This window comes from Convolutriloba macropyga, chromosome 14 (assembly GCF_964194025.1).
Source record: "Convolutriloba macropyga chromosome 14, txConMacr16.3, whole genome shotgun sequence".
In the NCBI taxonomy this organism is placed as follows: domain Eukaryota; kingdom Metazoa; phylum Xenacoelomorpha; order Acoela; family Convolutidae; genus Convolutriloba; species Convolutriloba macropyga.
Window position 1 is genome coordinate 46141067 of NC_134481.1, and position 15931 is coordinate 46156997.

The window sequence follows — 15931 nt, forward strand, 5'->3', positions numbered from 1 at the left end:
CTCATCAGTAATCTCTGGATGCTACAGGTATACAAAGCTCTCTTAGCCTTTTTTCGTGATCTGAGTTTTCTTAATTTTGTCCAACTTTTATTTTCGGTTTGATATCAAATATTTATTGATTTTTTCAGGCAGGAAAGTTCCGATCACAGTCAGCAGTAATTTAAAATTAGTTTGATCTTTCTGATAGGCACTAAAGATGAGAAAGCGAAGCCAAAAGTGTCTTTATTATATGCATGTTTCAAAGTTCGAAGTTTGTTTTCAGAGATTGTAAATTTCTACTTGAGCAAGATGATTGATTAGAAGTGTGCGTACTCAGAATGTCCGTGGATGCCAACGAGCCCCCCTATAGGTTGGTACATCAAACTCTCTGCATCCGGGAGGTCAACTTCGACAAGCATTCGCTTTTCGGCTTTGTTGACATCAATCTTAAGGTCACTCGGCAACCACTTGAGAAAGTGACCTTGAACTGCAGACATTCAAGGCTATACCGAGTGAGTTTGAATGGATCTAGACAAGTTACTTTCGACTACAGAGATCCGACACTGCTTGTATGTCCTGATGACATTAAGCAGCGCAATTTGGACTACTTTTGTGGAGCTTATATGCAAGCTATCGAGGCTACCAATTTTGACATTGGTGAGTTTTTGCTTTTTCGTTCACTTGTTTTTCGGTTTTTAATAGCCGCCCTCATCTTCTCAGCCGGCTATTTTTGCGCTCGTATTTTTACAATTCAAAGAATTTGAATTGTATTGGGGCGCTGTCTTTTTTACGACTCGAAGAGGAGTATTGGAGAAGTCCTTTTTTTTAATCAATTTTATTGGAGTGATTTTTGAGGCGGGAAATGAAACGCGTGAAAAAATTTGGAGTGATTTTGGCGCTGAACAAAAGTGAAGAGCGGAGCGAAAAGAGAGTGGTTTTTGTTCATACCGCTGTTTTTGAGAGAGCGAGAAATTGAGGTGTGAAAAAATTTTCTCTAAGCGAGCGAAATTTTTTTGTTCACGTGCGGCATTTTAAAGCAGTTTTTTTTCGTTTGTTTTGATTAAGAGGTTTGGTTATGATTTTGTTTTAATTTTAGGCTGGTTTTGGTAGTGGTTTGAACGTTTCTGGAAATTAATATGAATTTTATGATAATTCGGAGGTTTTTAATGTATTTTGCTTATTTTCGGGCTAATTTTTGCGTTTTTTTTTTTTTACGATTATTTTGTTTTACGGGCTCAAATGGGTATTGAGGAAACCCCCTCTACTTGAGCAATTTTATGATAACAATTGGTTACAGTTTTTGTGGGTAAGAATCACTTTTTTGTTGAGAAATATGACCAAAAAAGGCGAAAATTGGAACTGTTTTTCTTAATTTTTTGCAGCTTTTCGTTTTTTTTCCTGTTTGTAGCTAAGTTTCTTTGCCTATAATGACTTGCCTATTGTTTTGCGAGCATCTGGATACCCTATTGGCTGAGGGGATGTTTTCTTTGGATTTATATGTTTTTTAAATATTAAAAAATTTAGTAACTTTTTCCAGTTTTTCAGTGAAAGTTGTTTTTAAGAGCTTTTTTTCATAATGTTAGCCTAAAGTATTGTTTCAAATTTCACATAAGTGGTTTTAAAAAGTACTAGTTGTTTTGATGAAGTTATTTTGGCAAAGATAGTTTTTTGGGATCTCAAGTTATAACAAAATTTGATCAGATTTTTTATCATATTTTAACAGATTATTGTTTTTAATTTTTTGTTTCATGACTTTGTTTCAAGATAATCATAAGTTAAGGAAGGCAGGTTTTGTTTGTTGAGTAGTTGGATGGCGTTTAAATGGATTTTCACTTCGAGTCGTTTCCGGAATTCTTCCGGCTATGTTTTTTTTTTTAAGATCTGTTCACACATTTTCATGATTTTTGAAGTCAATTTGGAGTAGTGATTTTGGTCACGCCGAAACAGGAAATGGAGCGAAAAAGCGTGTGGTTTTGCGGCGTGAATTTTTTTCGCTCTAATTTTAAAGTAGAGTGAGAAAATGGTGTTTGAACAAAAGTTCGGTTTATCGGTAGTGGTTTTTTGTTCACATGCGGCAATTTCACTCTGATTTTTACTGTTTTTTCGATTTTTTGGATCGGATTTTTTTCTAAATGGTTTTCCCAATCCATTCACAGCTCATTCTAGGCCTAGTTTTTTGTTTGAATTGAATTTTCATTTCTCGCTAGTGGTTTTTTTTATCACATGCGGCATTTTGACATTGATTTTCAGTTTTTTTTCTTATTTTTTGATCTGATTTTTTTTAAAATTCTTGGTCTTGTCGCTTTTTCGACATTTTGCGTGAAATCTTTTTGACTTCTCTAGGCTAGTTTCTCTCTTCTCTCATTCTGCTAAAAGTGAATTTGAACATCAGTTGCTAAGCAAAGCATTTCAAAATGAACAGAGTTGGTATAAAAGTTGAAGTCAGAAATAGAAACTCGATAAACCCATAAAGCCCAATTTTAGATGCCCGCTATTAGAACGTCGTTCCTATAAGTATTAGTTACCTCTATCTAATGCTTATTGGTATTGATAGTAGCCCCTGTAGCCTCTCTCTCTAAGAAACAGAAGTTTGTTCAACTACGAAATGCCATCAAAATAAATCGGACTTAAAAAATATTTTTGTACAAAAATCTTTTTTTCAATATATTCTATTCGTTCAATCCCAATCATGCTTATCGGAATCAACGGCGGCTATTTTCCGGCAATCTGCCGGGTATGTTTATAGTAGCGAAGGTGTAAGCTGAGCGGAGCTATAATTCGGTTATCTTGGTTTTTTACGACTCGAAGAGGAGTATTGGTTTTCTCTCGGTCTTTTTCAGGAAGTAGTTTTGTTCACGCGGCATTTTGACCTAAAAGCGAAAGTGACAAAGCTGTCATGGTGAACAGATTTTCGCTGAGCGAGAGAAGTTTTTTGATCATGCGCTGCGTTCAGTGAATGACTTTTTGACTTTGACAAATGTTCTTGAGAGAACGCCGCATATAGATAACCGTTTTTAGCCGGTTTTTCGTCCATTTATTTAACTTGTAATGTGTTTTTTGTAGAAAATGTTTTTGATCGATGCTGCATATATATAACTATATGAAACTGATACCACAAATTTTTGCTGTGCCTATTAATGTTTTCAGTTGTAAAGTTGGCTCATATTTCTCAATTTTAAAGTTAATTTTTTGGATTTTTTCCATTAATTTCTTCCTGTTTCGATCTGTGAGCGGACTTTTTCTGAAAAAAAATTTGTATGGCACCGTTCGATTGGCAGTTCGTGCATCGAATAACTCTTTTAAACGTGACTTCTTTTTTTTATCAAATTGTACACATACTAATCCGTTTCTTGCCTTTTTTAATTTTTTGTTTTGTTTTACTTAGAAGAAAAAGTTTTTCTGTGCACAGCCAGTGGTTTAATTTCGTGTTATTGATAACTGATGTGTTTTGTGACGTCTAGTCTTTGAGATGACGTCTAGTCTATGAAATCAAGGGAATGTTTCTTAATTACATTTTAAATTTATTTTTGAAATCTAATATTTCGATTTTTTGCGAAGTATTTGTTTAGCGAATCTTTGTAACCTTTTCTCATTTTTTGGTTCAACAGAAGCATGGCTGTGTGATTTTTTTTGAGACATTGTTGCTGAATAAATATCTGTACCTAATTTTGGATCAATAGTTTTTTTGGAGTGTATTAAAAAAATAATTTAAAGGTGAATAGAGCATGTGAAAACTGGGTTTTGATCAAATGGCTGGAGTAAGCGAACAGCAGAGAAGAGAGAGTGGTTATCTGATCGTATCGTTGAAAACGATTGTATATATTGAAATCGAGAAAAGTAGTTTGAAAAAATTTAGCAAATTTTTAGCTATTTTTCTATTTTTTTGGTTTTTAACTTTTTTCTGACCTTACGTTTCTGCTCTAATTTATCTCTCAGTCAGTTCTAAGTTGAAAAATGTTTCCAGCAAAATTTTAGCGATTTTTGTATGTTTTTTTGGTTCTTAACTTTTCTGACCTTACGTTTCTGCTCTAATTTTTCTCTCTCAGTCGGTTCTAAGTTGAAAGTTGTTTTTAAAGTGTTGCTACTATGAACTGACACTTCATCTAGTCATGGCAATTTTCTCAAACATAAGTTACTTACCTTTATTTTTTTCCCAGTTTTTTGTTCTTATCAGTTTCCAACAGTCAATTGATTTTTCTCTCCCTCGTTTTGGATGAGTGACTGATCTCGCAGAAAAGGTTGTAAAAATTTTGCCGAATAATGGTTGGGAAGAATTGAAAAATAAACACGGCAGATATCAGTTTATTAAATTAAACAAATTTTCTAATTGTTTTTTTGTTTTTTGTTTGCTCTCATTTTAATTGTCGTGTGTTACTTCTCAGTTAAATTTTGGTTGGGTGACTTTAAGAGAGAAAAATATTAAGTTTTGCAAAATAATGGTTTGGAAATTGCTTTTAGCGTTTGCAGAGTTTTTAGAGAATTCTACTTTATTGTTTTGTCCGTCATCTCCTTTCCCTTTCGAGTTTCTTTTTATGAACCCGTTTTATTGGTTTGTCTGTGAACTGTGAATGTTTTGTAGCAAACTATCTGTATAACAGGTTTCGTTAACTTAAATTTTTTCTGGAGTTGCCACTTTAGTTTAATTTTATCAGGTTTTTATCAGGTTTTCTCGATAGTGTTTCATTCGCTTTCTCGATAGTGGTTTTTTGTTCCCATGCGGCAATTTCACTTTAATTTTTTTTTCAATTTTTAGACCGGATTAATTTGTAAATGTTTTTTCCAATCCATTCATAGTTCATTCTAAGCCTAATTTTTTGTTCAAAAGAAGTTTCTTTCTCGCTGGTGGTTTTTTCTTCGCATGCGGCATTTTGACATTGATTTTCAGTTTTAAAAAAAATTATGATCTGATTGTTCTGGAAATGGTTTTCCCAATTCGCTCATAGTCCGTTCTAGTCTGGTTTTTGTTTAATTAATGGAAATTCTTTGAATTGTACGTCAGGATTTGTCCTGTTATGGTTTTCGTTCCGTCGTCTGAAGCTCTTTTCTCGTTGTACATTTGTTGAGACAAAGCTTAGTCAATTTTTTTTTTGAATGACTTCTTCCTCTCACTAACAGCATTTTCACGCGTGAGGTCATTTCTCACTCTCTCTAGCAAAAGTTTTTAGCTGGTTTGCGTGATTTGTTTGGAAGCCCTTTTCACCGTCTGAAGCAAATATTACACGTTTACATTCAATCTTTTTTTACCATATTGCCTATTTTAAGCTTTTCCAGCATTCAGTTTTTTTATAACCTCTACGGAGTTGTGTGGTTGAAACTAGTTTTTGCAGCAGTTTTGTCGGCCGTTTGTTTTCATTGATAGTTTTTTTAAATTTAGAAGAAAATTGGCTAAATTCGAGCATATTTTAAGCGATTTTTGCGTTTTTTGGTTTTTAACTTTTTTCTGACCTTATTTGAAAGCAATTTTTCCAAATTTTTTCTGAAAAACTATGCAAGAGTTTTGGTAATCTAAATACTCCAAAATTTTGGCATAATTAATATCCGCCCTCATCTTCTCAGCCGGCTAGTATAGCGCTCCTATTTTTTTTACTATTCAAAGAAATTGAATTGTTTTGGGGCGATGTATTTTTTAAGATCTCACATTTTTATGATTTTTGAAGTCAAATTGGAGTAGTGATTTTGGTCACGCCGAAAAAAACGGTGTCTGAACCAAATTCGCTTTCTCGATAGTGGTTTTTGTTCACATGCGGCAATTTCACTTTATTATTTACTGTTTTTTTTTCAATTTTTACATCGGATTTATTTATAAATGTTTTTCTCAATTCATAAGTAGTTCTTTCCAAGCCTAGTTTTTTGTTTGAAATAAATTTCTTTCTCGCTGATTTTTTCTTCGCATGCGGCATTTTGACATTGATTTTCAGTTTTGAAAAAATTTTATGATCTGATGATTTTGAAATGGTTTTCCCAATTCACTCATAGTCCGTTCTTGGTCTAGTTTTTGTTTAATCAATGATTTTTGAATTGTACGTCAGGACTTGTCCTGTTATGTTATTGTTCCGTCGTCTGACGCTCTTTTTTCGTTGTACATTTGTTGACAAAGCTGAAGTCAAATTTTTTTGAATGACTTCTTCCTCTCACTAACGACATTTTCACGCGTGACGTCATTTCTCTCTCTCTCTCTCTCTAGCAAAAGTTTTTAGCTGATTTGCGTGATTTGATATTTTATCATACGTGACTTGCCTCACTCAATAAAATGACTTTTACACTTTAATCTGAATTAGTTTAAGGTCAAAGGAAATCATATGTGTAATAAAGATCGCTAATGAAAAGGCGTCTGCGCTTGGAATTTAAGCAAGCTTTATTAATTTGTCGCTGAATGATTTTTACATGGATTTTTGAGCGGCGTCGATAACTTTTGCCAACCTATATCTGTATCTGTTTCTATCTTTATTATATGGCACGGAAGTCTATTCTTTCGCAGTAAATTCGCCGTAAATGGCTGCACCTCACGCAGGAAATTTTTGTTTGTAAATCTCTTAATTTTTGTTCAGGAAATGGCGAGTTGAGCTTCACAATTCCCCCCAACATTCAATCTGATATTGAGCAGCATGGTGAATTGACAGTCAGAATTGAGTTCTCCCTTGAATCGATGAACTCTGGTGTTCATTTCGTAAACTCTGGAACCGCGCTAACTTCTGGTAAAAATGAAACTGATGATAGCAGGCCTATTAGACATAAACATATGTTTACCTATTATTATGAGAATTGTAATAAATTGTGGTTCCCACACGTTGATTCGCCTCTTATGCCTTGTACGTGGAGAGTCGAAGTCACAATACCAAACGATTTATTGGCTGTTTGCTCCGGAGAGCTTCTGGACGTTGTAGAGTACGAATCTGGTAAATTATTGACTTATATTTACTCTCTGGATGTTCCGGTCTGTGCTAATAAAATTGGGGTTGTGGTTGGCGATTTTGAAATGTTGCCAGATCCTAAATCTCCAGAGATAACCCACTTTTGTTCGCCTGGTTTGGGTCCGGCGCTAAGGAATACCGTGGAAAATGTGGTTGATATTATCGAGTTTCTGGAGCAGAAGCTTAGTTCGTCTATGCCTTTTCCTCAGTTCAAAACGGTGTTCGTGGATGAGGCGTATGATGAGTGCATGCCTTTTGCGGGATTGTGTGTGGGTAGTTTGGGAATACTGCACACAGAAAAGATTATTGATCAAGTACCGCATACATTGAGGAAATTTACCCTTCGCTGTTTAATTCAATAATTTTTTGGGGTTGCCTTGATATACAGCTGAAGACTAAATGTCCTGATTTTTCCGAGTTTTTTAGACCACCGGTTATAAAAATTTGTTTTTCTCGGTTCTGTCGGTTCTTGTAGTTTTTTCACAATAATTTTCTGCAAACACGTGAAAAAACGTTTTTCGCAGTACTCACTTAATGGAAGAAAATTTTGATCGAATTTTGCTTTTTTTAGGTTAACTATGCTTAATCTATATAACACGCTGTTTGTGTATTGTAAAATTTAATTTTCTGTTTATTTCTATATTTTTCATAATTAGTCACAAATATTCCACATCTTGATTATGAAGGTAATCAAATATCGATGACTAAATGTGGTAAATTTCCTTCTATGTTAGATTGCTTGCGCACTCTATTGCATCTCAGTTTTTCGGCTGCTTCATTGCATCGGCCAGCTGGAGTGATTCGTGGACAGTGTTTGGAATCAGTAAATACTTATGTGCACTATTCGAAAAGGAGGTGTTTGGATGCAATGACTATCTCTTCATGGTCAGAGATGCTGTTAAAAAGGTTAGTTTAACCACATGTTTTATCAACAAATCAGATTTCAGTTAGATGCTGCTGGATTTGCAAAATTTTAGTCGATTGAAACGCGGTGCTTATAAATTTAAGCTGTTTAATAGGCGAGTGAACGAATGGCATAATCGTTTAGGAAAAAATAATTCTCAAGATTTCAGTTAAAACAACATTTATTGTTTAACAGTTTAGCAAAGTTAAGCTGCCTTTCTATTGTTTTCTGCAATTAATTCAAGGTAAATTTCCTACAATGTTAGATTACTCGCCCACTCCGATTCATCTCATCTCTGTTTTTTCATTCATCAAAATATCTCGATCTTGCCTACACCGAGTTTTAATGCCAAAGTTTCACTCCTGTCTGTTCAAAGTAATTTTGTTAAAATTGGCATTTGCTGTTAATACTGTTTTTTTTATATTTATTCCAAACATTTAGTCTATCAATTTTTGATCTAGCCGAGAGGTAAGGTGTGTGGTTCACACGCCAATGATTGAGAGTTCAATCCCCTGCCTCCGTGAAGCTGTTTGTGTGAGGATGAGCTCTTACTTAACCATAGCTTCAGGTTGACCATAGCCTGACCAATGTTGGCTGCAATGATGGTACCACGTGAAAGTTTCAGACGCAAAAAAAGTGGCTATAGTCACCAAAAAAGAGAGAGCAATGCTGCTCATAAAAAGAACAGTCTGAAATGTGGGGAATAGTAAGAAAAAAGGGCAGCTGACAACAGGCTACTGTAGGCCTAATACTGTTCCGCTGCGATTACGCAGAAACCACAATTATTAATTATTATCTCTGTATCTACTATATGAAAACTCATACTCAATATAAGATGCCTGGATCTCAGGTTAATGGGGCGTATAATGAAAAGTAGGGTCCCAAAGCTGACTGTTGAGGTACTGCGTTAATGCGATTAAGTGTTCCTGGCCCGATCAAATCGTTTCCTGTCTTTCAAATGGCAATCTAAAGCTTTGAATACTGGCCTCTCTGCTTGGGAATTTTTTTCTGACTATCCAGTGTTTAGAGTTTTTCATTAATCTAGAGAAGCGCCGATGTTTTGGTTTGCTTTGGACTGACCTGATATTTCATCGTGTCGCCTCCTATCAGACGGTTCATTTTCTCTACCGAATTGTTTTTCTATTGAAGTTTTGAGTTGATTATCACATTTTTGTCCGAAGTTGACAAGATCAAGATAGGGTAACAATTGTTGGGATGCGATGGCAGGTCTTTGTATAGTCTGGAAAGTTTCCTTCGCTGAAATAATCATTTAAGGGTACTGCAAGGTAGCGTTATTTGTCCAAAAATTCTCGAAATCTTTTCTCCATATGAGAAAATCAGCTAGACTCAACACAAAACGTGATAAATCAAACCAATGATTACAGTGCTGAACGATTTGCGATAACCAGGAGACTAAATTGAGACCATGTAAACGTGTCCAGAAAACTTAGTAGGCTTATAGTACTTTCCTTTGGTCCACCCTTATATCTATTTTAAGTCATCATAAGTTTCAATGGAAGAAATGGAACACAAATGCAAATGATCCCAAAGAAAAAAATACTGATAGTTAATTCTTGTCGTTTGACATTTTTATTTAGTCAATTTTTATCACATTTTCAATTGCTCTCGAACGAAGTTTGAGGCAATTATTGTAAACGTCTTGGTCTTTTTTATGCACAATTGTTTCTTGACAATTTGACTTTTCGAATGACTTTTGCGCCCTTCATTTTTCGTTTTGCGTGATCTTTATTTCTCTCTCATTCACAAGAGTCAGCAGCTGAACTCAATTTGTGGCAGTTTACTACACGTTAGATGAAAAGTACACCGAAATTAGTCTTTTTTTCATTTTAATTTTTATAAGCAGTTATAGTTGTATATAATATGTATAATATGTGCAATCTCTAATGACGTCATATGAAACCCCTGAGTAATTTTAGTTACTCCTCCACAACGACTGAAGCCGGCTGCAATAGATTTCAGCCGCCACTATTCGTTCGTGAGCAATTCTTACGACGTTATCTTTGCTTTTGATCAATGGCAACTTTTCCAAATCATCAACTTCGTGAAAAAAAGCCTGCTATTATACACTAGGCTGATATAAAGAACCAAGATATTTGAAGAGTTTTCCAATGCCATTTTTATCTCTATTACAGAAACAAACAATAGATGTGATTTCAATCGAAGTTCGTTCCGAGGCATCTGCACTGATTAGAGCCTTGCACCGAGGAAGATATTCCTTTAATAAGATATCGTCGAGCAGTCATTGATTTTTTAATAGCCGCACAGCGATAGCTCGGACTATTATTGGCCTTCTCTTGGTTTTTGCGACTCGAAAAGGCGTATTGGTTTTCTTACGGTTTTTTTTACCGGCAGTACTATTCGTTCAGACGGCGTTTTGACGTAAAGGCGAAAGTGTAAAATTACCGTGTGAGAAAAAAACGGCTAAAATGGTTATCTAAAAGCGGTCTTCTGTCAAAAAATACATCGAAGTCGAAAGTCGTTCACTGATCGAAGCGCATGATAAAAAAAAATTCTGTTTTTTGTATTTTTTCTGAGCGAGAGAAGCTTTTAGATCATGGGCTTTGATCATTGAATGACATATCGACTTTTATTTGTGTTTTTTTGACAGAATGCCGCTTTTAGATAAACGTTTTAGCCGTTTTGCTTATAATTTAGTTTTTTGTAGAAATAATTTTTAATAGAAGCTATATTAATTTGCGAATCTCTGAAATTGATAGCAGTGTTTTTGGGAGTCTAATAGTGCGTTTTAAATCCTAAATGAGCACATATTTCCCATTTTAATTTCATTCTTGGCTTTTATAAATCATTTTCTTCATTTTCCAATGCCATTTTTATCTCTATTACAGAAACAAACAATAAAGTGTGATTGCAATCGAAGTTCGTTCCGAGGCATCTGCACTGATTAGAGCCTTTCACCGAGGAAGATTTCCCTTTAATAAGATATTGTGGCCAGTCATTGATTTTTTAATAGCCCCACAGCGATAGCTGGGGCTATTATTGGCATTCTTTTGGTTTTGCGAATCGAAAAGGCGTATTGGTTTTCTTACGGTTTTTTTTAGCGGCAATAGTATTCGTTCAGACGGCGTTTCGACGTAAAGGCGAAAGCGTTAATTTACCGTCTGAGAAAAAAAAACGGCTAAAATGGTTATCTAAAAGCGGTCTTCTGTCAAAAAATACATCGAAGTCGAAAGTCGTTCACTGATCGAAGCGCATGATCAAAAAAAAATTGTTTTTTTTTTGTATTTTTTCTGAGCGAGAGAAGCTTTTAGATCATGCGCTTTGATCATTGAATGACATATCGACTTTTATTTGTGTTTTTTTGACAGCATGCCGCTTTTAGATAAACATTTTAGCCGTTTTGCTTATAATTTAGTTTTTTGTAGGAATATTTTTTAATAGAAGCTATATTAATTTGCGAATCTCTGAAACTGATAGCAGTGTTTTTGGGAGTCTAATAGTGCTTTTTAAATTCTAAATGAGCACATATTTCCCATTTTAATTTCATTCTTGGCTTTTATAAATCATTTTCTTCAATTTCCAATGCCATTTTTATCTCTATTACAGAAACAAACAATAAAGTGTGATTTCAATCGTAGTTCGTTCCGAGGCATCTGCACTGTTTAGAGCCTTTCAACGAGGAAGATTTTCCTTTAATAAGATATTGTCGCCAGGCATTGATTTTTTAATAGCCGCACAGCGATAGCTGGGGCTATTATTGGCCTTCTTTTGGTTTTTGCGACTCGAAAAGGCGTATTGGTTTTCTTACGGTTTTTTAGCGGCAATAGTATTCGTTCAGACGGCGTTTCGACGTAAAGGCGAAAGCGTAAAATTACCGTGTGAGAAAAACGGCTAAAATGGTTATCTAAAAGCGGTCTTCTGTCAAAAAATACATCGAAGTCGAAAGTCGTTCACTGATCGAAGCGCATGATCAAAAAAAATTCTGTTTTTTTGTATTTTTTCTGAGCGAGAGAAGCTTTTAGATCATGCGCTTCGATCATTGAATGACATATCGACTTTTATTTGTGTTTTTTTGACAGCATGCCGCTTTTAGATAAACATTTTAGCCGTTTTGCTTATAATTTAGTTTTTTGTAGAAATATTTTTTAATAGAAGCTATTTTAATTTGTGAATCTCTGAAATTGATAGCAGCGTTTTTGGGAGTCTAATAGTGCCTTTTAAATTCTAAATGAGCACATATTTCCCATTTTAATTTTATTCTTGGCTTTTATAAATCATTTTCTTCAATTTCCAATGCCATTTTTATCTCTATTACAGAAACAAACAATAAAGTGTGATTTCAATCGAAGTTCGTTCCGAGGCATCTGCACTGTTTAGAGCCTTTCAACGAGGAAGATTTTCCTTTAATAAGATTTTGTCGCCAGTCATTGATTTTTTAATAGCCGCACAGCGATAGCTGGGGCTATTATTGGCCTTCTTTTGGTTTTTGCGACTCGAAAAGGCGTATTGGTTTTCTTACGGTTTTTTTAGCGGCAATAGTATTCGTTCAGACGGCGTTTCGACGTAAAGGCGAAAGCGTAAAATTACCGTGTGAGAAAAAAACGGCTAAAATGGTTATCTAAAAGCGGTCTTCTGTCAAAAAATACATCGAAGTCGAAAGTCGTTCACTGATAGAAGCGCATGATCAAAAAAAATTCTGTTTTTTTGTATTTTTTCTGAGCGAGAGAAGCTTTTAGATCATGCGCTTCGATCATTGAATGACATATCGACTTTTATTTGTGTTTTTTTGACAGCATGCCGCTTTTAGATAAACATTTTAGCCGTTTTGCTTATAATTTAGTTTTTTGTAGAAATATTTTTTAATAGAAGCTATTTTAATTTGTGAATCTCTGAAATTGATAGCAGTGTTTTTGGGAGTCTAATAGTGCCTTTTAAATTCTAAATGAGCACATATTTCCCATTTTAATTTTATTCTTGGCTTTTATAAATCATTTTCTTCAATTTCCAATGACATTTTTATCTCTATTACAGAAACAAACAATAAAGTGTGATTTCAATCGAAGTTCGTTCCGAGGCATCTGCACTGTTTAGAGCCTTTCAACGAGGAAGATTTTCCTTTAATAAGATATTGTCGCCATTCATTGATTTTTTAATAGCCGCACAGCGATAGCTGGGGCTATTATTGGCCTTCTTTTGGTTTTTGCGACTCGAAAAGGCGTATTGGTTTTCTTACGGTTTTTTTAGCGGCAATAGTATTCGTTCAGACGGCGTTTCGACGCAAAGGCGAAAGCTTTAAATTACCGTGTGAGAAAAAATGGCTAAAATGGTTATCTAAAAGCGGTCTTCTGTCAAAAAATACATCGAAGTCGAAAGTCGTTCACTGATCGAAGCGCATGATCAAAAAAAATTCTGTTGTTTTGTATTTTTTCTGAGCGAGAGCAGCTTTTAGATCATGCGCTTCGATCATTGAATGACATATTGACTTTTATTTGTGTTTTTTTGACAGCATGCCGCTTTTAGATAAACATTTAGCCGTTTTGCTTATAATTTAGTTTTTTGTAGAAATATTTTTTAATAGAAGCTATTTTAATTTGTGAATCTCTGAAATTGATAGCAGTGTTTTTGGGAGTCTAATAGTGCCTTTTAACTTCTAAATGAGCACATATTTCCCATTTTAATTTCATTCTTGGCTTTTATAAATCATTTTCTTCAATTTCCAATGCCATTTTTATCTCTATTACAGAAACAAACAATAAAGTGTGATTTCAATCGAAGTTCGTTCCGAGGCATCTGCACTGTTTAGAGCCTTTCAACGAGGAAGATTTTCCTTTAATAAGATATTGTCGCCAGTCATTGATTTTTTAATAGCCGCACAGCGATAGCTGGGGCTATTATTGGCATTCTTTTGGTTTTTGCGACTCGAAAAGGCGTATTGGTTTTCTTACGGTTTTTTTAGCGGCAATAGTATTCGTTCAGACGGCGTTTCGACGTAAAGGCGAAAGCGTAAAATTACCGTTTGAGAAAAAAAACGGCTAAAATGGTTATCTAAAAGCGGTCTTCTGTCAAAAAATACATCGAAGTCGAAAGTCGTTCACTGATCGAAGCGCATGATCAAAAAAAAATTCTGTTTTTTTTGTATTTTTTCTGAGCGAGAGAAGCTTTTAGATCATGCGCTTCGATCATTGAATGACATATCGATTTTTATTTGTTTTTTTGACAGCATGCCGCTTTTAGATAAACGTTTTAGCCGTTTTGCTTATAATTTAGTTTTTTGTAGAAATAATTTTTAATAGAAGCTATATTAATTTGCGAATCTCTGAAATTGATAGCAGTGTTTTTGGGAGTCTAATAGTGCCTTTTAAATTCTAAATGAGCACATACTTCCCATTTTAATTTCATTCTTGGCTTTTATAAATCATTTTCTTCAATTTCCAATGCCATTTTTATCTCTATTACAGAAACAAACAATAAAGTGTGATTTCAATCGAAGTTCGTTCCGAGGCATCTGCACTGTTTAGAGCCTTTCAACGAGGAAGATTTTCCTTTAATAAGATATTGTCGCCAGTCATTGATTTTTTAATAGCCGCACAGCGATAGCTGGGGCTATTATTGGCCTTCTTTTGGTTTTTGCGACTCGAAAAGGCGTATTGGTTTTCTTACGGTTTTTTTAGCGGCAATAGTATTCGTTCAGACGGCGTTTCGACGTAAAGGCGAAAGCGTAAAATTACCGTGTGAGAAAAAAACGGCTAAAATGGTTATCTAAAAGCGGTCTTCTGTCAAAAAATACATCGAAGTCGAAAGTCGTTCACTGATCGAAGCGCATGATCAAAAATTCTGTTTTTTTTTGTATTTTTTCTGAGCGAGAGAAGCTTTTAGATCATGCGCTTCGATCATTGAATGACATATCGACTTTTATTTGTGTTTTTTGACAGAATGCCGCTTTTAGATAAACATTTTAGCCGTTTTGCTAATAATTTAGTTTTTTGTAGTAATTTTTAATAGAAGCTATATGAATTTGTGAATCTCTGAAATTGATAGCAGTGTTTTTGGGAGTCTAATAGTGCGTTTTAAATTCTAAATGAACACATATTTCCCATTTTAATTTCATTCTTGGCTTTTATAAATCATTTTCTTCAATTTCCAATGCCATTTTTATCTCTATTACAGAAACAAACAATAAAGTGTGATTTCAATCGAAGTTTGTTCCGAGGCATATGCACTGATTAGAGCCTTGCACCGAGGAAGATTTTCCTTTAATAAGATATCGTCGCCAGTCATTGATTTTTTAATAGCCGCACAGCGATAGCTGGGGCTATTATTGGCCTTCTTTTGGTTTTTGCGACTCGAAAAGGCGTATTGGTTTTCTTACGGTTTTTTAGCGGCAATAGTATTCGTTCAGACGGCGTTTCGACGTAAAGGCGAAAGCGTAAATTTACCGTCTGAGAAAAAAAAACGGCTAAAATGGTTATCTAAAAGCGGTCTTCTGTCAAAAAATACATGGAAGTCGAAAGTCGTTCACTGATCGAAGCGCATGATCAAAAATTCTGTTTTTTTTTGTATTTTATCTGATCGAAAGAAGCTTTTAGATCATGCGCTTCGATCATTGAATGACATATCGACTTTTAATTGTGTTTTTTTTGACAGAATGCCGCTTTTAGATAAACATTTTAGCCGTTTTGCTTATAATTTAGTTTTTTGTAGAAATAATTTTTAATAGAAAATATATTGATATGTGAATCTCTGAAATTGATAGCAGTGTTTTTGGGAGTCTAATAGTGCGTTTTAAATCCTAAATGAGCACATATTTCCCATTTTAAATTCATTTTTGGCTTTTATAAATCATTTTCTTCATTTTTGGATTTTTCTTTCAAAAATCGCTTCATATGGCAATTTACTTCTGATATTTGTTTCATTTAATGCATCTTTATAACGAGAGGTATTTTTGTTTTACAGAGTTGTACTCATGCTTGCCCGATTTGGTGAAAGGTTTTTGTGAAGTCTTTTTGTGTACTGTCAGGGATGCTTATTTTCTTTTTACTAATAATCGAAAGATTTTGTGGCGTTCAGTATTTGAAATTCGGCAGATTTTTTCTCAAGTGCAATTTTGAAAAAAAATATAGTGCGAATTTTTTGTTTGCCTTTGATTTCATTTGATATA

General features: G+C 34.5%; 1 protein-coding gene across 1 annotated transcript in view; it reads left to right on the plus strand.

Moving 5' to 3' along the window:
• Positions 1 to 239: 239 nt before the first annotated feature.
• Positions 240 to 15931, plus strand: part of LOC142352952 (transcription initiation factor TFIID subunit 2-like) — a 44997-nt gene continuing 29305 nt past the window's right edge. The window contains exons 1-4 of the mRNA XM_075405112.1: positions 240 to 636; positions 6528 to 7238; positions 7317 to 7323; positions 7625 to 7796. Of these exons, the coding sequence (XP_075261227.1) occupies positions 318 to 636; positions 6528 to 7238; positions 7317 to 7323; positions 7625 to 7796 (1209 nt within the window). The 5' untranslated portion in view covers positions 240 to 317. The remainder of the gene's footprint in view (positions 637 to 6527; positions 7239 to 7316; positions 7324 to 7624; positions 7797 to 15931) is intronic.